At 44.1% G+C, this 27,080-nt stretch overlaps 1 protein-coding gene across 3 annotated transcripts in view; it reads right to left on the minus strand.

The window, feature by feature from the left end:
* The window catches only part of LOC139337727 (cGMP-inhibited 3',5'-cyclic phosphodiesterase 3A-like), a 70,920-nt gene extending 50,386 nt beyond the window's left edge, over positions 1 to 20,534 (minus strand). Inside the window, exons 1-2 of one of the 3 annotated variants that reach the window (XM_070972457.1) lie at positions 20,046 to 20,534; positions 18,995 to 19,593 (exon numbers count right to left, since the gene is read on the minus strand). In XM_070972457.1, coding sequence (XP_070828558.1) covers positions 18,995 to 19,593; positions 20,046 to 20,067 — 621 coding nt within the window. In that variant the 5' untranslated portion in view covers positions 20,068 to 20,534. Of the gene's footprint in view, positions 1 to 18,994 lie in introns of all 3 variants that reach the window. The other 2 variants (XM_070972456.1, XM_070972460.1) reach the window with 2 other exon arrangements.
* Positions 20,535 to 27,080: the final 6,546 nt, after the last annotated feature.

The following is a 27,080-nucleotide window of genomic DNA, read 5'->3' on the forward strand; positions in this document are numbered from 1 at the left end:
TTAATGTGAGACTCATTACAAATGAATTAACAATAGCATCTGTACACTCCAGTGACCATAAAATTAGACAATATTTTTCCACAATACTCCTTTTTTAAGTGAGTAATAAATTAAACCTGAACTTTCTTTGTTGTCTTCTGGCATGCTGGCGATGGCTGGAGTTGCATTAATCTTACAGAGGCACGGACACACAAGCGAGTATGTTTCCTTTTCACCCAAGCCTGTCCTCTCACCAGAGCGAGGGAAGAGAAAGGAAAAGGCAAAACTGTAAAGAGGAAGAGCCTGTAGAAAAGAGAGGGGTCGGCCGTTCAGTGGAATTCAACAGTGCATGAAAGGCAGGGAGAAAACTGAATACATCTGGCGTAGAAAGAGGAGAGGTGGTTTGTCGGGCATTACAGAGTTTGGAAAAGAGAAGAAAGGAGGAAGGAAAGGGGAAGGGAGAGGAAAGAGAGTAAAATGGGGGCTAATCATGAAAGAGACAGAGCTGGGTGGCAAGAAGAGACAGAGGATGGCTAAAAGAGAATCAAAGAGATGAGATGAACTAGAAAAAGAAGAAGTGGAAGGTAAAAGAGAGCAAAGTGTGGCGCTCTGATCATACTGAAACTATAGATTAGTGGGAGGTGATTTCAGCTCGAGGAGTAATGTCTCCATCCGGAGCTTCGAGCGCACATAGGACGAGATGTGGGGGGAAGAAAAAAAAAAAAAAATGAACGCACCTCCCCAGAGTGGGGAGCACTGTGTTACCATGGAAACAGCTCTGACGTCAGAGCAGGCATTATGTGATTACTCATAGAGTCTGTTGAGGAGCGGGCCAATAAAGCAGGGACCATTACTCACACACAGGGAGATGGCCAGAGCTCATGTTACACACATGCTTGCATATGCACACACACACACACACACACACACACACACACACACACACACACACACGAAGGAAAGCATATGGAAATGTACTTGCATACATACACAAAGTACCGGCTCATTCTTGCCACGCTGCCTTAAATAAAAAGCAGACTGCTGATACACTGCATGAACATTTTTACAATCCAGACTCAGGAAAATGGTCACAATTTTACAACGGCTGCTCAGTTGGAATGCAAAATGTGCTATTTCAACACTCACTCGATAACCTCGGTGCAGAGGCATGAGGCAATAACCTGAACTGAGCTAAAACCTCAACGCGAGTGTCCCCTCGGTGACTGCGGACCACGAGTGTGACTCTCCGTCCCGACAGCGAGGAGCACAAACACTACCTCATCAGCACAACCACAACCACAATATCACCGGCAGAATCTGTGTGTTCTGCATTCCACACACTCTGACCCATGTCTGACAAAGTACATCAAACATGCACGCTGACATGCACGCCATGCGTCACAGCACACACACGAATGCACACTTCCTTTCGCCATCTCCCACACATTCTCCACTGGGAGTTAAAACACTGTTAGGGCTGATAAGGATCCAGGCAAACAGTGTGGATAAACAGTCACTCTGGTAATTAAGAACCGTGGGCCTATCAGAGGAGACTATGCCGAGACAAGCATGTGATCCAGACTCCACTGCTGAGGCCGTACACGTTCCCACCACAAAGGCCACGAGGTGAGTCCAGACGGTGAGAGTCGCCAGGACTCAAAAAGCCAAGACTGGCTCCTTCAGCTGTGATCATATTTGCTGAGTTTTCACCCAAAGTGTCTCCTTTGTATCGCTGGTGTCAAAGAAAATTATGCTTTCTGACACAAATCCATATCTTGGTAAACATAAGGCTATGCACAGATCTGTTTGGACATGATATACATAACTTTTGCACCATTTCCTGGCTTTTTGTCATTCAGACATACTGTAAAGATCCCTTATGTAAATCTTCGACGAAGGGTTCATTGAGACATGACAGGACATGACACAAAGAGTCACGATGCTTGTGTGATATATTGGGTACATAAGAGAGAGAGCGCCACTGCTGGAGAATAGCAGTGAGTTGAAAAGTGATGATATGAAAGACGAAGGGGTGGATTTATAACTTATTCGGCTGCTGAGGCCTTGTTCAATGATCATCATGCTGAGTGATGCTCAGCCCTGCTTCTCAATGGTGAACTTCTTAATACAGCACATCTCCTTGTTATTCTCCTTATTCTAAATCTATTTTAAATATTAATATATTAGCTTCAACAGGAAATCACCAGTGCATTACGGTGCTCTTCACAAGATGTGTATTCAACCTCAGTCCTGCAGCCTTAATGTGACGCCTTCAATGCAGGACTGCCTCAACTTTCAATTTTTGCAAAAACATCACAAGGGTCAATTCAGTGAGACTGCTGTCATAACTTTCACGTAAGTGAGTCTGGCACCGCCATCACATCACATAACAAGGTGCATGTCTGAAAAGAGCTTACGGCTCGTCGTTTGCAGTTACCCAATTTTTTTGAAAGCAGCAAATAGGTTCAAGCCAATTTTCACCAACATTTCACGTCTCGGCGCGCTGCTGCAAAAAGGTACTGTTTGCTATATTTGACAGCACATGAGGGCTTCCTCCAAAGAGCATAGCTCACGATATCTTCTGTCCATAGAAGGTGAGGTGAAAAATCAAGAGAAGCTGCAAATAAGCTGTTAATTTTCACCACATTCACTGTAAAAAGGAGAAAACAGTCTAAAAAAAAAAAAAAGAGTGCTTGTGTTCATTATGGCATCTTTGAAATCAGATCTTCACACACAAATTTCAAGTATAGCATTCAAAATAACTAGAAAAATATTCCCATTTTTTAAAGAGTAAGCTAAAAACAATGAGCTAAAATTATGAGCAGTGCTACTCCAGCTATGAGCTTCATTTCATGAACGAACACATCAAACACTCTGAGTTATAAATATATGTGAGTGAGACAGATTGGCACTGATCAAATACACACTGTAACTGCAGCTGAGTGACGCTGGCAGCTCCAGTCAGAAGTGTCTGTCTCTCTCTGTTCGTGCACGGCGTTACATGTGTGAGCTTCATCCAGCATCAGTCTGTCATCCTCTGCAGTATCTGCATTTGCAACTGTCCTTAATGTGCATGACGCAAGTTCAGTTATTGCATTTGGAACAAGTGCTCTATGTCACTTCTCTGCCACAAATGTGACTAAGCTCTGGCCAAAACCTGATATACTATACTCTGCATCATCGCTAATTTGGTTACAATGATACCATATCTGAGCTGATCTGATTAGAGGCTTATAAGGCCAATAGCTCTCCCTCCCTCCTGCTGTCAGTCCCTGCAAAGTGTGTGAACGTGTCTTATTTGCGCACCTATTAGCAAGCACACATGTGTACATTCATGCATCACAGTGTGATCGTGTGTGCGCCATGTACGTGTGCATGTGCTGTAACAAGCTGCGGCCCACCTGGCAGGCCAGTGAACTTAATGAGTCTCGTATTCATGCAGCATGCACGGCCACATCCGCTGCCCGAGGCTCTGGCCAGGTGCTCTGACACAACACGTATTCAAACAACGTGAGCAGGATCTTCCCGGAGGGCCGAGCCGCTCGTAACATCACAGTGAGCGACAGCATGCCACCCAGAAGGAACAGTTTTCGTTGAAACTTTGCTCTAATAGCATTACCTGACAATAAGTAACTTTTTAAAACGCAGGAGGCTTCCCAAACACGATCAGAAACAGGGTGATTGAGTTACTTTGCAAATGTAATTTACTACTGACTTCTGAAAAGTATAATCAAATTGCGTACAATCGTATTGCTTTCAACTGCATTTATAAATGTAGCATATTAAGTTAACTGGGAAATCTACACTAATTTCATGGCTGTAAAATGATTTAAGGTACTTGAACTACTATAGCCACCTTATGTGACTTAACCACATGTGAAGTTATGTTTACAAGCTTTTAATCTGGGGCCCTTTGTTTGAGCATCCTTCTCTGGACACTCAATTTTTCAGATGATTTAATAAGAATAACAGGAGACAACCTTCAGACTGCAGGCACAAGTGGCTAAAATCAGACGTTTTGCTCATACTGGATGCTTGTTTTTTTCATGACAGTATGAACAACACAAATCACATGGGGCTTCATCTTTTCAATTCTGATTTCAGCCACTTTCACACGTGGTCCTTAATCAGATTCAAGTCTGATTTTTTGCAATGTGACCTCAGTCTGAGCAGACTTTTACGTCACTCACTCGTCTGAACTCCACACAGAAGTAGCAGCCATTGCTCCACAAAAAACTAGTTAAAAATTTGGCTCTTCTTCTCCTCATCCTCGCCATCATCTGCTCCCAAATTCGCCGGCTTCCACTGAACATCAGCTCATAAATGAAACTGTAAACATTGACTTTGGTGGCCTCTGTGTTTACATCCAAACGCCAGCGTGTTACGTGTGACATCAAATGATGTGTTATTGCTCGTTTTTCCATTTGGGTAAGTTGAGGACTGTAACCAGCTCACACTGGAGTCTGACATTGGCTCTATTTGAAAAATAATGTGAACAGCCAAACAAAAAAATCTGATTGGAGCAGTAAATCTGAAATGGGCACTCAGACTTGCAGTGTGAATGTAGCCTGAGTTTCTCTTTGATGCATAAAAACTGAATAGAAAAGTGTAATATTACAGCACATGGCCTGTTATGGGTCAATGATTCAAGAGAAAGTACACTAATCACTAATGGCATAATGATATTATTACTATCATGATTAACCAATGCAGGAAAGAGCCAAACATCTGCTCAGCTCAACAATGGAGTATCACCATGAGAAACTCCTCACAAAACGTTTTCTTACCAACCACCCCGCGTCAGATCACCTAAACAAAGCTGAGCGAAAGTGACAAAAAGCCTCCTCATGTTCACCAGTTGCCTGTGCTGTAACACATGATTCAGATAAAATGTCTGATGAAATATCCATAAAACATAAGGCAGCTTCAGATGAGGATCATTGTGGTTTTGCTATCTGTTCTTCTTCATAATTTTAACATTCAAAATTCATTCTAATAAAGTTTAGGATTTTTTGGAGGATTTTGGAAAGAAGAAAACTTAACTGAGAGCCATAAACTCAGCGCAACACAGTCATGCTTCAGCCATTACACATTTAACAGGAATGTCTGTACACACACTGAGAAAAGTTGAAAGATACGGAGGCAGAACAGTTGGCCCAGTAGGAAGTATCCCAGCCTGGTCTGGACTGGGTCCATACGTGGTCCAGTCAACTCAGACCTGGCAACACTAATATACTAATGAATCACAGCTGCCTCCTCCTGACTTTACTTCCCTAAAACCTTTGCAAAACACTCCCTCGCTCTCCCACTCCTCTCCTTTCTTCTTCACTTGCTGAACTTCTCTCGCTTAAGTCAAGGACACAGACCTGAAGTCCAGCAGGCTGTTTCAGCAGTCACTGCTGCAGCGTGGCCTTTCCCTGCAACAGTAACTGTGTTTCTACTGATGAGAGACCTCCGAGTTCACTCTCTCCCACCTCTGTGTACCTCAGACTTCCTGAGAACAAATGTCAAACCTTTTCAGGGATTATGAGTCAAGGAGTGACACAGGAGGAGCTGAGTGTTAGAATTTCTCCAAATGTGTGAGTGAGGGTTTAATTGCAGCCCACAGGGTGGCTGTGTGCACCCGGGCCCAGCGGATATGAACAACTTGGCCAGAGCAACGCTACCGGGGCAGCGGTGAAGGGCACTACAAGGCTTTGAAGAGTGTGTGTGTGTGTGTGTGTGTGTGTGTGTGTGTGTGTGTGTGTGTGTGTGTGTGTGTGTGTGTGTGTGTGTGTGTGTGTGTGTGTGTGTGTGTGTGTTCAACATGCATCATCTCGCCTAATGTTTTCTCTCAGATGTGACCCCTGGTTCCAGTTCCTTTCCAGCAGCTGACCACCATATGTAAAAGGCCCGCACAGGTCCACTGAATCTCTGTCTAATGGGCTGCACAGATGCCACTTTCCTGGAACAATTCCTCCTGTGTGTGTGCGTGTGTGTGTGCGTGCGTGTGTGTGTGTGTGCGTGTGTGTGTGTGTGTGTGTGTGTGTGTGTGTGTGTGTGTGTGTGTGTGTGTGTGTGTCCCTGTCTTTCTCCGTGCAAACAGACTCTAATGTTCCACACGTTTCCCTCAGTATGTTTCACCACTGTCTGGAAACAATGAAAGGTGCTGGGCGAGAAGTGGGGAAGGGAGAAAATGTGGAAGAATTGTGGAAAATGGCACGGTGGGAGAAAGGGAAACACATAAGGGGGAAAGTTATGCTGCTGCTCGGACAAGCGTTGTTGAGGGGAAGTAAAAAGGGAAGTACGTAAACTAACAGCAGGCCAGTCGTGAGGGGGGAAAAAAGAAGGAGAGAGTGAGGGCAGATTATTGACTTAATGGCAGAATCGAGGCTGTCAGGGGCTTCAGAGACACTGTTTGTATAGTTTGGACTGGACCTGGTAGAGCGTGCGGCGCGATGATGGAAATCTTACACTCACTCAAAACAAGCCCACTGACCTTTTCATCTACCGGCCCCTGAATCAATCTTACCACTCTGCCAACACAGAAATGAATGAGTGCTTATTACATCTGTGGCAACACTGCAGGCCCCCCTTCTACGCAGGTGTGTGCATGCGCAAGTGTGTTTCATGAATGCTGTTTGTTTGCGCTTCCTTCGACATCCAAGTGAAATTCCTGCCGTCACGCAACAATATCAGCACATGAAATGAAGCAGGAATAATCTTTATGAGCACGTAATCTTGTCGGGTCCGCTCTCAGCGAGTATACAGCTGTGAGGAGCTGAGCGTGACGAGAAACGTAAAGACCTCAGTCACAATAAATTGAGTCGCTTCTTGAAGGTGACCAATCTTCATTACCACTGACATTTCAGAAATAATGAGCTCATCGCAGACAGTGCGAGCAGCCTCTCACTCGAGGAGCTACCATTTTGTTTTCCTGGACTTTGAATTCCAAACACACAGAAAGAAAAGGGCCCGACCAAACATCTGCCTGAAATGATATAGCCTCTGACTCGTCCCCAGGGAAAAAACAACAAATGAAGAGGACACGGCTGCCAAAACAGAGCTAGATTAAAAGCTAAACAATATCAGCATATAAATAGCACACAGCCAAGCTTATGATTGAGATCAATAGGTGCTGATGTTTCCCTTTTCCATAGATCTGGGATATTCTGCAGATTTTTCTCAGAAATTGGGAAGCGCCTGCCAGCTGCGGCTTGGCAGGTAGTGCAGCGATGCAATTTTTTGAAATGGAGAAATGCTCTGACCCCGTTAGGGACACAGAAACTTAAATGTAACATAGATGAAATGAAAAAATATCCATCAAAAGTGGCGCAAATGAGGCAAAGAAAGACTCAAGGGACAACGGAAATGCATGAGGTGAAATGTGTTTACACGGGGAACAAGTCAAACCTGTGATGTTCAGAAAGATCACATGAACTCTCCGATTGTTCTGCCCGCGACTTTATCCAACAAAGAATTGCTGCAAGCATTGTCAACATACTGTGTCCATGATTTGATTTAATCAACTGAAATTTGTGAAATGCCGCAGTTTTTTTCTCCCTCATTACCACAAATTATGTAGAGGATCGGTTACACCACAAATCGTGATGTGTGTATCAGGTTTAGGGGGGAAATCAGATTAGATGAAACATTATCATCTCCCACAGGGTACTGAGTTCAGATTCAGATGGTGGCACATGAAAAACCAATGAACTAACAAAAAACCTAATGGGAAAGCAGAGGAATAAGAATAAAGCAGAAAAAGACTTTTTCTAAGCATTAACGGATGTTTTGGCCACTTGGGGCAGCAGAAACAATCTGTAAACACAGCACTGACATATCAGCATTTAAAGGTCCAGTAGGATTCACGGGCATCAGCTGGCTGAAATGGAATATAATATTCAGAATCATGTTTTCGTTGTGTTTTTTTCAGAGGGATTAGCTCCTCTTCCACAGAGTCCGTCATGTTGCACCACCATGTTTCTACAGTAGCCCAGAACACACACTGGCTCTAAAGGCATTTTTTGCAGTTTAATGGTCACCTCACGTTCTCCTACATGCTTGGAATGAGATGTAAGGTGAAGGGTGATCGGCTGATTGTAATCTGCGACCACTAGATGCCACTAAATCCCACACACTGGTCCTTTAAGTTGATTTGCCAAACTCACAATGTACATATTCACTCTTCTTTTAGCTCTGTTTTGGTCTCCGCCAACTCCTGAGGGAAATATCTGTCACTTTCACTGCTAAATGTTCCACTGTGTTCACCAGTTGCTAACTGTGTCTGTCAGCTGTTTGGTGCTGAGCTGGTAGCGTACAGCAACAACTTTCCCACTGAACCAAAACAGTAAAGAGGGGGTGAAAGACGCCAAACCCCCCGCAGAGGGGAACTGAAGGGAACTGCAGTTGGTTGACAATTGATTGTATTCGTACAACTGACACCTTTCTCATACATATGAGTCCATGCTAGTTAGAATTAAGGATTGTAGCTGCTTTAAAATTAAGAGAACGAAAAAGTAGAAGGTTTGGTTTGCATGTTGTGGTGGTTCAGCTGGAATCAGCTCGGAGCTGTGCGATCTATCCAATCTCCTGGAACAAGCATGACAAAAGGCACCTTTACATTTTCAATAAAAGGTGCAGAGAGCCTACTGCGCTGTAACATGTCTAACTGACAGACCATAAAGAAAGGCTTTATGTAATGTCTGAAAGCGCCAGAGCGATGGCAGAGAGGAGGAGGAGGAGGAGACTGCCCCTGACTGATGGGCAGGATGGAGCCAGCAGAGAAGTGAACTAGTGGTTCTCTGGGGTCCAACATCATTTCATCTTCCCTACATCCACCTTACATAACAGGATCATCGTAGCTGAAAGGCATACTGCGGAAGCTGCTTCAGGTGCCTTTCTACCCTCCTCAGACCTGCTGGGAGAAAAACCCAGCAGACATGACCTGAATGACCCACTAACATCGTCCCTTTTGTCTCGCTGTACCTCGGTTCACGCCTGTGCACAACCGCAAACCCAAATGACACCCAGCTAAAGTTCCTGTGCCACTGATTCTCTTTCAGTGGGTATTTTAATGGAAAATAAAGGCAGAGCAGAGAGTGTGCATGCAGGGTAGGTGTGTGCATGTCTGTGTGTGTGTGCATGCATGCAGGCTCATCTGTGCAACATCTGCTCCACCAGCCCAAGGCTCCTCGCCTCTTGAGAAGTGGGTCACGTTTCCCGATGACGTCAAAAGTCCTTCTGCCTCTCCAGTTTGTGGAGCTTTGCCAAAACCGCCACATGCCATTCCCCGTCCTTATAATGGAAAGGCTCTCTCCGAAAGCCTTGATGAATCACCTGCCAAACCTCTCACAATTCAGAAATCTTAACATTGAAGAGGGTCTGACCATGGCGGCGAGACACAAGGTGAAGGGTTGATTATTGATGAGAAAAAAAGATCAACACATATTCTCACATTAGCTCAAAAAGGAGATATGCAAGAGAAAGGTGCAGATGGACAATGTCGGTAGCAGTGCCTTATAAAAGACCAAATCTGCATTGTGGTCTCACAGGCATCACTGTGATCCAGGATCTGAGGCTGCTATCCTGCCTCATGCCTGAAGACCTGACACTAAACTCTTTCCACTGTCAACAGGGAGGACAGATCAGAGGAAAATAAAAAAAAACTGAGAGAAGAGAAGAGGTTAGGTGTCTGCTACAGTAGGTATAGAGATTTCATTAAGCTGTCCAGTCCCGCAGGAGACAACGCAGAGATCAGCGACAGCATGAATGGAACAGCAGCTAATGGAAAACATTATGGAGAGAGAAACCTGAGGCAGCCCACGGCACATAACTATTAAAAAAGAAAAAGGCTCAGTAGGCCTATTCTAACCTCAGTCACATTGTTGTGCGTCCCATTTCCAATTTTCACCCTCTCTTTACACAGAGCATGTGGCTATGTGTTATCTAGGTGGAAGAAGGACAGCGGACAGGGATTCATTTGAAGTTTTCTGAAACAATGCCATGCATCTTATCAACAAGGCTCACATGTTGTCATGGCATGTCTTTTCTCGCTTCTTGTTTTTCCAGGCGAAAACGTGACCTGGACCAGCGTCCATGCACCAGGGTTGGCTTGCGCTCCGTAAAGCAATTATCTGGTGAGCTTGTCTATCTTGGGCAGGAAGGGGTGCTTGGAACCAACAGCCCACTATCTGCACGACACAGGACCTGTGTGGCCACACATACACACACGTGCACAGAAGAGTCTGCTGTTCATAGCCATCAATTGCGGCCGAGTATAAACGATGTCACCTACGCAAGAACACATCAGCCCTGACATCGTTTAGTGTCTCCGGGTAATGCAGAGCATAGCAGCAACAAATCAATGAGATCTTGCCTTGCCGGTCTGCCGGACTGTGTGTATGTGTGTGTGTTAGCAGGGGGCTACAGCGCATAGGAAAGATGCACTGGAGGGAATCACCACTTGACCATTCTCCTCATGGACAAAAATCTGAGGGTCTGAGCAGAGATTTGGATAAAAAGGACTGAGGACAAGTCAGAGCTCCAACCTTTGTCTCACCAGCTCGCTAACAAATGAGCAGAGACTCACAGTTTTGACCTGAATAATACAGTGTGGTTGAACTTTTCCAGTTTGGGAATACCTCCGTGCCCTGTGGATGTCTTGTCCTCACTGTGTATCTATCAAGTGAATGTTAACTTGAGATGACATTTACTTTAAAAATGAAATGAAATATTTATTGAGTTTAATACATTAAAGGTGGAAAAAAAAGTTCCTGTCCACTTTTTCTGGTGTTCCGTATTAATAAGTGATAAAGCACACACACACACACACACACACACACACACACACACACACACACACACACACACACACACACACACACACACACACACGCACACAAACGCACACAAAGAGGAAATACTAAAATCAGAGAGCAAATATGTTTCTAAAAAAAACAGCTTTTTTTTTCAATTTGGACTTCTTTACCCATTTATTGCTATTTTAATTAATAAAAATAACTCATTTCCTTGAACTGACCATTAGTGGTTTGTGTTTGCAGAGTGGATTCAGAAATGTGACCAAAGTGGTCCATAAATGTCTCCACGCTGTTAAACTGAGCATCATAACCAGCATTTCAACGCTGGTATTTGTTCGTAAACGGTGTGTCCATAAAATTCAAAATGACGCAGGCGCTGTAAGCCATGATGCAAATTCAGCGCAGCACAGCGGCTATGCATTGCACTTTTAATATCCAACAAATTGAAAGTGACTCCGCGAAAACAGCCCTTAACCCAAATCTAAGACTCCTGCCCCAGAAAAGGGTGAAATAGCCTGACTGACAGACAGATGTACAGACAGTTTTTTCTCTCTAACATATTTAGAGAGTAAAACATGGCATTGAGCAGGGAACAGCAGAAGCCTTGTTGGCTGCAGGGACAGACGGGCTCATGGCGAGCCAGTGAGGCAGCGGGCTGGACGGGCTGGGGGGGCTCACCAGGCAGAGGTTACAATAACACATTTCCTCGTACCACAGCGTGGAGCTAGACAGACATGCAGGCTGCTGACAGAGGGAAATATTGTACTTTTTAATCCACTACATTTAACTGACAGCCCCTGGTTACTTTAAAGATCAAGATTTTATAAGATCAGTTTATAAAATATAATGCATTGACAGATTAAACTCAGTCAGTGTGTAAATGTTGCAAAGATTTGCTTGAGTTCAACAAGATTTAAAATTAAAATGTCTCTTAAATTACTAAAAATCACTAATAATACTCCTTTCATATAATATAGTGTATATACACACTATGTAACTGCAGTCTGCTGCATAACAAATACCATTATTTTTGATAATGGGAGTACAATTTGCTGATAAAACTTTTTTTTAATGCATGGCTTTTACTTGTAATGGAGCATTTTCAGCTAATAAACTGTTGTAATGCTACTTTTACCTAAGTAAAGGATCGGAACACTTCTTCCACCACTGGTATTTTGGAAATAATGTGCAACAGCCCTGTGGTGAAAAGGAGAGGTTGTAATGTTTAGAGGAAAATGTATGCTGCATGAACAATTTGAATCAAATAAAATATATGCAATAGCCTGTCCAATTGTAGCCAGGCAGTGGATTACTAAATACAACCATCCATCAGTGAAAACAGCCTTCCTTGTCATGCTCGTGAAATATATAATCAATTAATAGCTGACCATGTTTGGATTTATTGGACAGCCCCAGTCAGAAGGTTCAAAATGTTCCTGCTTGTTAAATGAATCATGGCAGCAGCAGCAGCAGCAGCAGCAGCAGCAGCAGCAGCAGCAGCAGCAGCAGCAGCAGCAGCAGCAGCAGCAGCAGGGACTGTGGCCTGGTCTGTTTCTAGTGGAGACACAATGGCCAGACTGGACCTGAGGGATTAGCTGCACTTCCTCTCTGAACCCGAACACCAATCAAAGGCCATGAGATCAATTTTTGGGACACCGCTGTCCCAGATGTGCACGTGCTCACTCTGTGAGGGGAAATGAACAGTTGTTTCTTCCATTTGTTTTTCACACATTCTACTGACTGCAGCTATTTACGTCCAAGAGTGCTCCCCCCCCCTCCTGCTTCCACCTCCCTCTCACAAACATGCACACATACACACTCGAGCACACACTTCCCGGGGCGATGTGAGAGTGTCTATTCATTCGGCAGAGGCCAGCTGCACACCTGGTGACAGCCCAGGATGGTGGTGTTGGCTCAGGTCAGGGTGTGTGGGGAGAGGAGGGCCGGGAAGGGGAGGGCTCGGCGAACGGGCCCACAGGCCTGTCCTTCAGCGTCTGCTCAACCTGCACATTCCAGTTCATTTAGCGCTGGGGCAAGCACAGGAATGTCCCCTCATGTAAGGGATCACTGTCTTAAAGGTGGGCTCCTCGTGTGATTGAAAAGGCCCTTCAAGAGGATAAATAGAGATGAAAGCCAAATGTGTTGCGTTCAGTTCCCCAAAGTGATGGCGTACCGGATACGTTCTGGCACCTATTAACCTGCTCATCCTTGAAAGAGCAAACACATTGCTTCAGCATCGCACGCACAAGGTTTATGTTTCACACATGAAGATGGGAATGGTTTTTTTTTGTATTCATGAGTCATTCTTTGATGAGATATTTCTATTTTTGCTAAATGAAAGGAGGGTTTGGTAGAAAACAATGTTTTCTAATGCCTTCTGTCTGCACTTGGGTCCTATCAGCTATTCCCATCAGAGTGCTGAACGTTATTATTCATTTTTAAACTCCTTATTTGATAAAACTGCGAGTGCAGTTAACCCTATACAAGTGCATCACATCTTCACACACATTGACGCTCTCTCTCTCTATCTTTGCCTCACACATACAAACACACTCGTGCACAAGCACACACACCCACATACTGTACGCATACACACATTTGTGCCAGGAACATTCTGTTCACCTCCATCACTGAAATAATCGGCCTCTTATGGTAACACAGAAAACTTGAGTGACATAATTGCCTTATTCTAGGACAGACAGCAGAAGACGAAAGTACAGCATGTAATTGACCCTTCAACACACACGAAAAAATCCACAACCTGCTTCAGATTCAGCTATTCTATTCAAATGTGGGGCCGTTATTAGGATCAGGAGGTGTTAATATGTGTGCTGTGTGTCAGGACTGGAGGCCTGTGCCTGTCTAGCAGTTCCAGCTGCGTTGGGTTGTGTCTGTGGTTTGAGGCCCTCCGTGTTTCTCCGAGCGGATTCAACCTCTCAGCCTGCAGCAGCTGGCAGCCATCAAGCTGCTGGCAACACACGCACACATACACACACACACACACACACACACACACTCTAGCTTACATGCACACACATGCTCACACAGACGTCCTTCCATAATTTCCATGGTAATCAGTAGGGAGCCAGATCGTGGCAGTGCCAGGGGTGGAGGGAAGAGGGGTGCTCAGCTTAGTTCTGGACTTCTGGTTTGGTTGGCTTAGGTGATCAGAGACGCGGGGCAAGAACCAGGATATGAGCTACTTCTGTCGCTGTAAATGAAGGTAATGAAAGAATTGGACACAGATGGGTAAGCCATGTAATGTAAAGTCGAAAGGATAATTCTGCTTTATTACAGCTTGGGTCTTACTTCATAGTTTTGGCCATCTTTGCTATCTGTAATAACAACACTGTTCTCACCCAGCTGCTGAGATGTAGAAAAGCTGAAACATCACTAGATGGAGGAATAAGCAGGCGATTAGATGATAACACAGGTTCAGGTCTGACTTTTATTCACTTTTTTGTTGAGAGTTAAATGCAATAAATGCGAGAGCCAGCACCTGATTATCTTATGTTAGCAATAAAGACCAGAAGCAGGGAAAAACATCCAGTTTGGCTTAGCGGTACCTCTAAATTTCAGCATTTAACATGTTGTTATAGGTTGTAATGCAGCAGATTTTTACAAATTCAGAACAGAGCCAGGCTCGCTATTACTCCCTCTTTCAGTCCTTATGCTAAGCTAAGCCTTTCAACTGTAGCTTCATTTTTACTGGACAGACATGAGAGGTGCGTTAAACTTTTCATCAGTCTGCAAGACATTGAATATCCCTCAGTTGTTTAGATTCATCACAGTTTCCAGATGATGCCATGGTTTTCCAGTGCAATGAGGCATTATCACCAGCACCTCAGGTGTGCTCACTTTCATAAAGTGATTTAGATAATGTGGCTAAACTGTTGGTTTGTGTGCAACCTTTCCGACTGTCTGACCATGTTACTGTATCTTATGATACAGTGTAAGTATAACAGACTGAAATTATTATGATAATAAGACCCACGTTGCAATAAAGCCAAACAATCCTTTAAACAGGTAGGAGCTGGACATCACAAGTGAGACAAAAAACAGTACAACTGTGGAGCAGAAGCACGCTTAAAGTTGCTAAACTGCATCAGTCAAATGCAAAACTCTTCCACCATTCAGGGGGGTAAGAGTAAGCCTGCTGTTTTGCCTGGCGACTAAACAAAACCTCGAATGACCTACTTTCATTCCTACCCCAATTCCTCCACCCCTTGCCTCCTCACACATGCACAGCGCAGCTAATACACTGGGACTGAATGGGGATTGAAAGTGTGAAGTGGATCGCCCAATCACAAGACACACAACCCCATGCTGATATCAGCTTCCTCTCCAAACGCAGAGGAAGGCTTTCAATGAGAGCGTTTCTAACCCAGAGAGTCCAGTCCAGAATAAAAAAGTAAAAAACATCATATCCCAGGAGGCTATGTGTTTAGAATACAAACAAGCTGTTTGGGATGAGAGTGCAGAGTGGCCCAGTGGTAAATCACTGCCCTACAGGCTATCAACAACCTCCTCCATCCAAAACACAATTCAATTACGGACGGTGCAGCAAAAATAGAGTAACAGGAAACATTTACAACAGCAACAGTAATTATGTTTGGAACCCATTCCACAGGAAGTCATTACCATAGATTTCAAGAATATCTTTATCATCCAAGTTAAGAAAGAATTTCCTCCTCTGGTTGGGATAATATTTGTGCTGGTGTCAGTAAGAGGACAGAGAGCAGAGCGCTGTGACGAGGGGTGGAGTTACTGACAGAAAAGGGAGTGGCTTCCAACGCCTCGTAAAGAGAATCATTTAAAAAGTAACGTCCACTCCGCTTTCCCGGCCGAGCAGCTCTGCTCGAAATCTGCAGCTCAGGTAGGTTTAGTTGAAAACGCTCGACGTGTGCTGGCAACATGGCCGACTGCTTTCCTGTGAGGAGGGAAAGTTCTGTGACAGCGCTGATGTCTGCAGCAGGATAGCCTTGGACTCAAATTTCCTTACACGCTGTGAAAAGCGATCCACACCACAAGTCCACACCTCTTCCTCCAGTTCAATATCCCCCGCTGAAATACAGAAGACCGGCCTGTCATTTTGCATTAACCCAAGAAGAAGAAGTATCCCGCGGAGGCCCCTGCTAACCGCTATCAGATCAGCTGATAATGACTTTCTTTCATTACGCTGATGATGGCAAGGACGACCCCAGCGTTGTGAAATGCACCTACTTAGTGAGCTGATAGATGCTGGCAGCCAATTTGTGATCGGGGGGGGGGGGGGGGGGGGGGGGGGGGGTTGGCTGTTTATTAAATGTACAGTGGTGCAGACTGAAGCATTGTCTCGGAGCCTGGCTCTGGCAGGCTGGCGGGGGGCAACATGGCAGCTTTATGGCTTGTGAGGAAGAAGAGACAGAGGGATTCCTCTTTGCTCCATTTATTTTCTGGATAAACAGTTTTTACACAGTGACTATCAATCTGAAGGGCCTTTATATAAGACTGGAAGGTCTGTGGGAGAAGCTTCCTCAGAAAAGCAAAGTTAAGAATCAACTCTAATCCTTCATCCAACCTCACGCTCTTCTTCAGACACTTCAGACGCACAGCACTGATGCAAACGTGGTCATGTCAACAGAGCGCAGATCTACGCCCTGTCATGGCGCTCTTTCCGCTTCTTTAAACCACCATAACTCTACTGAAAAAGGGCAGAGCTGCTAAAACATCAGTCAGCCTCGTTAGGTCATCTAACTGAGAAGCTCTACCTGGAAACCTGCGGCCACGTTGCTGACATGCAGTTAGCCTATATTTTCCCCTCCGGGCAGAGTAAGTCTGGCATCTCTGCTGTTTCCGTCACCATGTGGTGGTTGCACTGTGGCCCCCAAACGTGCGTCTGACCCCCCTTAGGGAGGCCAGAGCCCCGTGTGAGCGAGGTGATGACTAGTGTGGGTCAGCATGGCTTGTTTACACATTACAGACCACACAGACAAGACACGGTTAAGACAGCATATGCACGCCATGTGTGTCTCAATTACAGGCAGGCCACGACTGGTCAACTGCTTAGCACCACCGCCGGAGATGAGAGCAGACGGTACAACACTCAGAAAATTAAAGATACTTCGCATACTATCAAGACATATCAAGACAAGAGTGCTGTCTTTATGTCCCACCACAAAAGCATGTAATAGAGATCATCTCTCAGCAGAGGGCTCCAGCCGGGCTGAGGTGACGGAGCAGAGGAGAGTCAGTGATGTTGTAAAAGCTTGCATCTTTGCATGTTATTGCCCACTTTGTTTGTCTGGTACTTCCATCCTGCTCAGCTTTTAATGGGACATTGCTGCGAGGAGGACAAAAAAAAAAAATCCAAAGCAGACAAAAACGTGTTAATTGCCACAATTGCATCAGTGAGAGCTGTTTACGACTAATGTCTTGATTTTTTGGGGCTGTTTTTATTGTTCTCTAAGTAACCCCATCTTGAATCTCTTAAATTAATGGAGTCTGAATCCAACTGTAATGGTATCCATCCTCTTTTGTTTTTTACGTAATTGGTGTCTTTTAAATCGTACATTGCTGCAACTGAAAAGAGGGCAGTTTATTACAGCTTGGCTGTCTGATATCTATGTTCACTCTTACCATGATGAAAACACTATGATGGGAAGTGGAAAAAAATATATTAAAAGTTGTGGTTTTGTTTTTTCACCTAAAAACAAGAAATTCCATCTTGTTTTTTTCTGTATGATCACTAAGTATGAGATTACAGAAAGACAGCATAAAACTAAGATGAAGAAAAAGTAAATCTCTCTTTCCATAATTGCTCTTCAAAACACAGCAGAGTGTAAAATAATCTGCCATCTGTGTCTTTACAGCCACACAGTAACTATTAAATGTAAACTATACAGCCAGCCATTTTCCAGCTCATCACTCATTCAGAAACATACGTCCTCACTCCATTACTGCAGCAAAGCGACTGCTGCATTTCAAATTAATATTGACTGACACTTGAATGAGCTTCAGCTGAGACATCAAACCTAAATCAGAATAAAGTGTAAACTGAAAACTATCTAAGAGTCTTTTCATATCAGATTTGTGTATGTATAGGAGTGTGTGAGTGTGTGTGTGACCACAAAGAAAAACAAACAAGCACACTACAACGCTAACTAGCCCTGAGAGCTGAGGGCATCTTTCAAGTGGCCGGGCCGACAGTGCAGCCTCTCATCTCCCAACCAAACCGCACTCACAGGTCACAACGAGAGCTTTGATCACTCCTAAAGTCTGTTTCCCGTTCACACACCCGGCATGCTCATTGATTTTCCATAAGGACGGCTGAGGAGCTGATACGAGTCTGCTGATATGTTGTCCCATTACTTTCAACACAGGCATGTAACATATATCAGTATCAGAGGAGGTGCAAGAGCCAGAGCTGCTACATTCCCTGAGTTTAAGGACAGCAAGCCCCGATAAGTGTTATTAAAGTCCAGGCCAGACAGATATAAATGCATTTTTCAGTTTTGAGGCAGTGGTTCAGAGATCATCTGGGGAAAATGTTTGACATAAATAATTAGGGATGAGATGAATCACTGACATTGTATCCTCAGCTTCCCTTTCTCATCAGCACTTGAAAGCTGTTTCTAAAATAGCATCTCTTTAGCAACAAAATACCAAATTTGGCACTTTTTTTTTAAATGACAGGCGAGAGCTACACTTGCAACTATTCTGTTTGTGTCTGCATGAATTATGCCATCAGCTTGGTCTGACAGGTGCAACGTTTTCAGGGGGAAATGTGGAAAATATTGGCTTCATTGATCATTTTAGTAGAAGATAACTGAATGGTAAGTGATCATGTTTTATTAAAAAAAAAAAAGAAAAAGAAAAAAAAAAGTAATTCTAATGAGGCATGAACACCCAAAGAAACTGTAATATCCATCTTACAAAACAGGATCATAACATGTAAACACATCTTAATTATAATATTAATATAATAATGTTATTGTTGTGTGTTACACGGCACGTGTTTTTTAAGTGTAATCCTCAAAATCATGTGCATTGCTTAACAGCCATAATAATAAAGTAAAATAATAGTAATAATTCTAATCAGAGTCATAAAAGGCCAACATTCCTTATTTCAGCGCCATTTCACTGCTCCCCATTTCTCCCCTTTGCCTCAAACACAAAACTCGTCACGGGAAACCAAGCCAGAAATATAAAAGTTGAATGGGACACAAACTTCTTACCTGGTCCCTCTGGATGCATGGCAAAGAGGTCCGGCGATGTGACTTACTGTTGGACTGACTGTGTGCCATGTCTGAGGCTATCACAGAACTGGACCTCCTGCGCCTTTTAAATACAGGGATCTCTTCCCTGGCTCCAGTCACGGGGGTGCAGCCCTCCTTGTGTCTCCCTTGGTTGGGAAGGAGCTTGTCAGCATACCTCGCCAGCAGGATGCCCAGCACTCCAACCAGGTACGCTACGTACGGTCTCCAAGTGGCGCGTACTTTTTGCAGCGAGAAGAGCGAGATAGTCCTGACGATGCTGATGAAAAGGATCACAGATATGCCCTGATTCAGCCGCGCTACCATGAGTGCGCCGGTGGCCACGCAGATGAGCACGACCACGGCTGCTGTCGTGAATGAAAACAGCTGCTCATCTGTCCCGTCGAGGAGAGACCACGCCGCTGCTTCACCCAGGTGGCACAAGGTCAGGAGGGAGAGGGCGGTCTGGATTAGGACCCCGCAGCGGATCAAGTAGACACCGACCCAGAAGAAGGCACATACGAGGGTGAACAATGGCGAAACCACACTCCAGCAAGTTTGCAACAGCTCCGCCGCGCAGCCTGAAACGAAGTGAAGGGGAGACGATGAACGCGAGAGTCTGTTGTAAGTGCTGCTGCTGGCTTCAGCTTTCCAGTCTGTGCATTTGACCAACAGAGCGAGAAAAACCGAAAGCGACCCCGCGCACACCGCACTCCGGAGTCTCTGGGAACTCCATATTTTTGTGAACATTAGCCTCACCCACGACTCGTAATCTCGGTCACGGCACAGTGGGATGACACATGTTTTCACATAACCATTGCGATCCGGTGCGCTGAAGCTTTTTTCACGAGTGCTGCTTTGCGCACCGGCACTGTCAGATTCTGCAGGCATCGCCATCACTCATGGCAGATATGAAGCATGAGGAAGTCTATAATGCATCTATACCAGTGTGGTCATGGGACAGGGCATGAGTTAGTGACAAAACAAACATCGTTTATTGTACGCATAATGAGAAAGTACAGCGAATACGCACCGATGCGTCTCCATTTACGCATGGAGATGTGCTGCCACTGAACACATTCTCTTTGTTTTTCCAGGTGCAGGTTGAGAAACTGCTGCCCCAAACAGCATGAAAGGAGTCTGAATAACAGAGTAACTCTGATGTTACACAGATCTAGGGCACTGCTCCTCTGCACACACGCGTCCTGCGCTGCCCTCCTTTGTTGAGCGCCGTCTATTTTGACTTCTGTTGTCCTTCCCTTCGCTTTGTGGCTCCACGGCCCGGTCCGTGCAGCAGCAACAGTCTTTGCAAATCATCAGTCCTGTTCCGTGGACACACTGAGCGATAAAACGCGCTCTCCGTGCCCGATGTTTGGCCACTTCCCTCTCTCTCCTGAAACGGTAGAGGCTCCCCTGTTACTTTCGAGGATACACGCTGCTGAGGAATTTAAGCTGTTTGAGTGAGTGCGTGAGTGTCCGTCAGGTTATTGCTCGGCGTTTTCAGGGGCAAATCCGGAGTGTTTGTCACCAGCTCTCCAACCAGCCGTGAGTCTCAGCTCATTCACACCCCCGAGTTCCGACTCCACACAGGGAGCAAGATATTGCAGCAGCAGTGAAACCCCCCAAATTTTTCCTCAGCCAGCCCAGCAGGCGTTGTCCTCACTGGATCTGACTTACGTTTGGATTTTTTTTTTCTTTTGAAAATTTGTTGAATACCTTATTTTTTTTGTCAACAATAAATAAATAAAAAAATTAAAAAACACATTGATGCTTTGTTATTTAAACTGCAGCAAAACCTGTTTTTGTATAAAATGGAGTTGACCTATATTTTCCCGGTGAGCTCCTCTCTGAATGGATTAAACATGGTGTATTTAGGAGCAAACATTTCAGGCCATGTTTTATCTCAATGGCTGCATTCTGATTTGCAGTTTTGGCCGAATATTTATTCGAGGTTACCAAACTAACCTGAGGGCTTTGAAGTGCCTTGACATGGATTCATTTTTAACTGGGGAGAAGTGTCTAGATCCTGACGAATGGGAGCCCTGCATGCGAACTGTCTTGCAGTGAAATTCGCAGAACAGTGCCGTGGTTGCCCTCCAGCTTGACTCCTAATGTCCCCTAATGCCCAGGTCATTGAAATATTCATCACACTTTAAGTGTCACTGGTGATGTGTTGCATCACAGGTTTCCATCAATGTTTCAGCATGCAGATCCTCCCATTTGCATAAGTAGTCGTGTTCACAGTTCAGGGGGCACACGTGTTCCCTCAGATGTCCATGTAATGCTCTCATGGGGTTTGCACCCTCTTGCATTTACAGACCTCTAAACCCAAGCAAGCACACAATCTCACTCATGTTTGCTGATGCACACACAAAGAAGCTGACGTACATACTGTGCATGTCATCAGCTCTGCCTCTCTCTCGACTCTGCAACTCTTCTCTCTCTCTCACACACACACACACACACACACACACACACACACACACACACACACACACACACACACACACACACACACACACCTTGTTTTATACTGTATATTTCACCCTGAAGCTTTTCAACATCTGGTCGTCTCTCAGCATATAAATGAAGACAGTGCGTGCTAATAGACAATGCTCTGTCATGCCCTGGTTTTGTTTTTGCAGCCGCACGTCCTTCGTTAATTTATGGAAATCCTGCAGCCTTCGAAACAGAGAAGCAGCATACATAGCAGGCCAGCGATGCTGATGTTCTTGAAATCTTTGGCCTTTTGTCCCCTTTCAATCCTCTCTCTACCTGTGCTCATTCCCCGAGACTGACGCAGGTCAGCACGACTCTTTCTATCTAGTCCTGTGTATCCCTTGTCAGTTGTGATTAACGGGAAGCACAGGAGGAGAAGAAGCGCTAACAGGGAGCGATAGGAGCAGGAGGAGGCCAGGTCCTGTCCATCACCTCTCAGCACATGCTCACTGAGTGTCAGACAGCCCTTTCAGTGCAGTGCATTACACAGGACAGCTGTCGGCTCCAAGTGTGAGCAGATTTTTGTGACAACATCTGTTTTTTTCACCTTATCAGAGTCCATAGGTAACTTTTCTTTTGAAGAGATGATTGCTTCAACTGACTGGTTTATTTTGAGGGAGATGGAAACAGAAAAAATCCAACTTTACAAACAGAAGATAAAAGCCAGACAAAGGAGAGAGGAGTTGAAGTCAGCCAGAAAACAGTTATATAGAAGCATTCATTTTACTCATAGGATACTGTGGTGCAGTCATGTTGAGACATTGTTGGTCCTCTTTTACGTTTCAGAGGCAGCTCCATCATTATACTACATACTCCATCATTGGGCGGGCAAAAGTTTGTCCAAAATAACTATATCTGTGTAGTAATGTAATATGAAATGATGCAGATGATGCTATAGGTTGGAACAGTAACTACAGTCAAGCCAAATATGGAATATCTGGAAGAACGCATGTTATCAAAAGTGAAGGCTAGCAGCTGTCCTTGTTTCCCTGCAAACTGTCAATGGCCAGGGAGAATGAAACTCATCATAACCTGCATATTTCCCCCATGAAAAGCATCACTTTCTGGTTGCAGCATCTCAGGACAAGCTCATTGTGAAATTTTTTCAGTCGTTTCCACGAACATGTCCGGAGGCCATTCTGAATTACCCGTAAGAATTTTAACGACTGGGGGAATGCACAAGTAACCGTCTTACCCTATTTGGCAATGCCACGGTCCATTGTAAAAGAGGAATCCTTTTATGAGGAGCAATTCATCAGACATCTGGTTTGGATGTTGCATGGGGGGCAGTCATCTGATGTGACCTCGCTCAGGCCCGGGCTGGCCTCTGGTGCTGCGGCTGACAGATCTGATGTATACTCAGGAAGTGTGAATGTCAAAGGCTGGTTTCCAACAGAGTTGTTTACCACTAAACCACTTCACCCTGCAGCCCCTATATGCTTTCCCCGTATCCAATATGAAATCGTACTGATGACATACCTCACACTTGATTTACACTTTCAGGAAAATCAGCTTTCAATAACCTTAAATATAATGATAGATCAAGAGTAGCTGTCTTTCTGAGCAGTTGTCTAGTGACATAAAAAGCAGATTAAGATATTAAAGGTTGGATCATCTACATGATACATGCATTATTGTACACATTATGCTTAAAATGCAGCGTGATTCAGAGTTGAATGACTGAGGGAGAGAAGGAAAAACGAAGAGCGTGAGGCTGAATGGAGTGATGGAAACAAGTTTACATTGCGTTTGGCACTCGTGTGCAGAGTGAGATCCATCACAGCATGTTTACCAGCCCTCATGGGCAACGGTCGGCTCATAGCCAAGTTTCCACTGAGGTGCTGCCATCATATACACAGACACGCACATGCACACACTTCCTACCAGTCATTTATCTGCCCATGTGTGTATACACACAGTTGTACGAGTGCTCACAGAACACGGGCATTCTGTGCTGGACGCCCGAGGACTCGACAAGCGTCCTTTCTCTTTAGAAACATGGATCTGACCTGGCATTGTTACCCAAACTCTAATTAGTCTGTGCTATCTTGTATTACACAATCAGGACAAAAATGGAGCAGGAACCTACAGCAGAGCCAGCTGCATTATGTATGAGTCTGGGTGAATGATTTCCACATCTGCCAAACTGTTCCCATCAATATTCCAATTTAAATCATGTACAATCCAGGGATTCACTGGCAGAAGGGAGCAGCAGGATTCAGATGTCTGCGTCTAATTTTATAATTCCTATATCACTGACATAAAATGTTCAAGCCAAAGATGATGAAGCCAATGCAACCAGTGCAAGCTGTAAATCTCCTCTGGTTTAATGAGAAATGCAAAAATCTGTGATCTACCGATGCAGGAGTTTATCAATCGATTTATCAACAGATCAAAAGCAGTCTTTACACCTGATAAGTCGATTTTCAAGCAAACTTACCAAACATTTGATGATCCCAGCTTTCCTCTTCCTTGTCTTACATTTTAGTAAACTCAGTATCTTTGGCTTTTGTACCTTTGGTTGTACAAAACAATACACCTGATGACATAACCTTGGGTTTTGGAAAATTGTAATTGGCACTTTTCAAAGTTTCTAGTGTTTTAAAAAACAAATGATTTGCAGATGCATGTATAATAAAGGTGTTAAGAAACTGCTCACAGTTCACTACAGTCTACTGTTGAAGAGGAGAGGCTCTGTCTGTCACCCTCCTTCTGTGCTTGCTGGTAAATAACACTGCTGAGTCCTCGGACACGGCAGACTGTAACACACTGTCTAGAAGAAGGGCAACAAAATGTCACACCAAAACAAAGTGCCTATAAACAGCACATGTACATGCAAACAAACAGAGGTGCCGGCTTAGTAGATGGATTTTTGAAAGTGGATGCCAATAAAGATAATTTCGCACAGAGACTGCCTATAGCTGTTTTGGTATTGATGTTCAGCTTCTTAACTGTTGCTCATTTTCATTGCAGAAAAAGTGTCCAATTAAACAACTTCAGCAGCTCAAGGTCTGTTTATCAGAAAAAGCAAACAGGATCTTCAATAGTCCTCGAATGAAAACACATTTGTACAAAAGTGCTTCAGGAGAAATTGCTACCATATTGATGTCAGTCAATAATGTAAAGGTCAAATTGGCTGCATGTCAGTCTCATCATAACACATGCATATAGTCAATGGTGGAATGTAACTACATGCATTTCATTTTGAGGTATTTGAGCTTTACTTGAATATTTCCATTTCATTTCATCAACAGTAAAATGCTACTTACACAAATATGCATTGATGATAATAATCAAACAATATAATACACAATATGACAGCACTCACAGAGGTGCAGTATTAATACAGTAATGGATCTGAATACTTCACTATGTATGACACACAATTATGCATTTCTTTCTGGACAAATGCATCATACAAGTATAATCTCATTGTATGTGTCTCCACTGTGCACACACTGACAGAACATATGCACACTAGTGGGGCTCAGTTTTGGGAGCACGATGGGGAAGTGTATCGGGATTGAATTAAAGATGGGTACTTAATTCACTGGTGTGGGTGGGAGTGCTGCGGCCAGAGAAAGAGAGAAAGTTGAAACACCGTCTCAGATGAATAATGCAATTCCAAGGTTTGAGTGGGAAAGGAGCCACACGTTTTATTTCATATGTATTCAGGGGAGTTAGGAAAGTTGCATGTATGAGTTCTGAATGTTTCAGATCAAAGTTTTCAAAGCTGCTCTGTCACCGCAGCTCGCTCAGACCATGTGGCAGTTAGCTGGCATGGGACGTGCTGCTTGTCTTAGACACTAGATATCTGCTTGAGCCTGGGATTTATGCTAACCCAGGGAAACTGGAGGAACTTCTATTTTATATCTCTGTCTCTCTTGTTCTGCAGAGTGCAGATTTACTTCCTAAGCCTTCTCAAATAATGCAAAATAAAACTGTAGATCATGGCTTGACACACCAGGCAGCCCAGTGTAATTGGTCTGTGTTTGTTCAAGACATGCCAGGAAAAACACTGGCCGTCCACCTTGTATGAGAGTTGTCCAGCACACAAAAGTCAGCTTTCATATGGGCATCTGGGCCAGGCGAGAAAGGCCAAGGGAGCTGACTGCTCACTTTTATTTTTTCGACGTCAGTTTACATGTTTTCCTAAACATGAGGAATGCTGTTGGGAGCTCGGGCCCAGAAACAGATCCTTAGGCTCTATTCACTTGTCAGGGAAACAGGGGGTCATGGGTAGAGTGCTTCACGGCAACTTTCCAGTCGGGAAAAAGGATGAGGGTAACGGGCAACCTTTTCCAAAAGCATAATCACAAACAACAATCAAACAGATTCTTATTGACGGCAACATACTTCGGTCTTGTTCTGCATGTTTAAATAACTAATTAGCTGGAACAACCCTGAAAAGGAGCCACCACTGCTGGGAGAAAGTGTGCAACTCCAGTTTAGAAAGATCACAGGGACCTTTATGGGATGATAAAATCCCATGACACTTGTACTGATGAAACTCTTTCCAAGCCAAATGGATGAAGTCGAAAACGTATGACTTTCAAGCTGAAAAACAGCCTGTTTTTTCAGACTTTGAGCAGTTGACATTTCGGAGTTTCACTTTTCAGCAGCAAAATGTGATTGATAGATTACCTGAAACCTGTTGAACACACAAATCTAAATGTTTCCCAGTTCATACTTAGCAAATATGAGCTTTCTTCTATTTTAGCAGCTTTGTTCCTAATCCACTGGGGACGGACATGTGGCAATAAATAGTGGGGATGATTAGGCATGGACCATATGTCAGTATCAAATCCAGCGTTTCTGTTATCACTTTCATTCAGGCATGGCTGAAGTGTTGGTCAACCAGCTGTTCTGAAGTATTGCATGGACAATTTCCTTTTTTGGCATGTCTAATTTCTTACAGAAGAGGGACACGGAAGACAATGAGGACAAGACTATTAGCAGTCTAATAATCTGACATACAGGAAATAGACTGTCAGTATAAGCCTGCCATTGGCTGACTTCTTTGGTCGCAATGTCAAACAACAACCTCCAAGCTAGCAACCGACACACTGAGCACAGCAAGTTGTAAGGAAGATTTGGATCATGCGGCAATGCCAGACATTTGAGAACAAACAAACACTGTGGAGGAGCTAGTTAGAGAGATGTGCTGTTGTGAAGGTTGGTTTTGGTTTGTGAACACACAGGAGAGAGACACACATGTTGCTGCTACATTATAACAACAGAGTCTCTTCAACTGTTTAGAGCCACACTGTTAAAGTGGTTAAATCAACATTTCTACATAAACAACATGTTTGTATGGTGTGAGAACACCACTTATAGATAAGTGTTGACTTTTGACGTTTAAGTCTCATAAGAATTAGCCCAATAAACTCAGGGCAGTGAGGTTTACAGACTTTAAATTTGGGGAAAAGTGAGCACTGGTATTGCACTCTTTGTTGGTTCAGAGTTTAGCTACCAGAGTGAATATCAGGAGAGAGAAAGTCAGATTCCAAGCTCTATGTAATAATTTAGTGACATTGCAGGCTGGCAGACCACTTTATTCTCCTGGGGT

Source organism: Chaetodon trifascialis, chromosome 10, assembly GCF_039877785.1.
Source record: "Chaetodon trifascialis isolate fChaTrf1 chromosome 10, fChaTrf1.hap1, whole genome shotgun sequence".
In the NCBI taxonomy this organism is placed as follows: Eukaryota; Metazoa; Chordata; class Actinopteri; order Chaetodontiformes; family Chaetodontidae; genus Chaetodon; species Chaetodon trifascialis.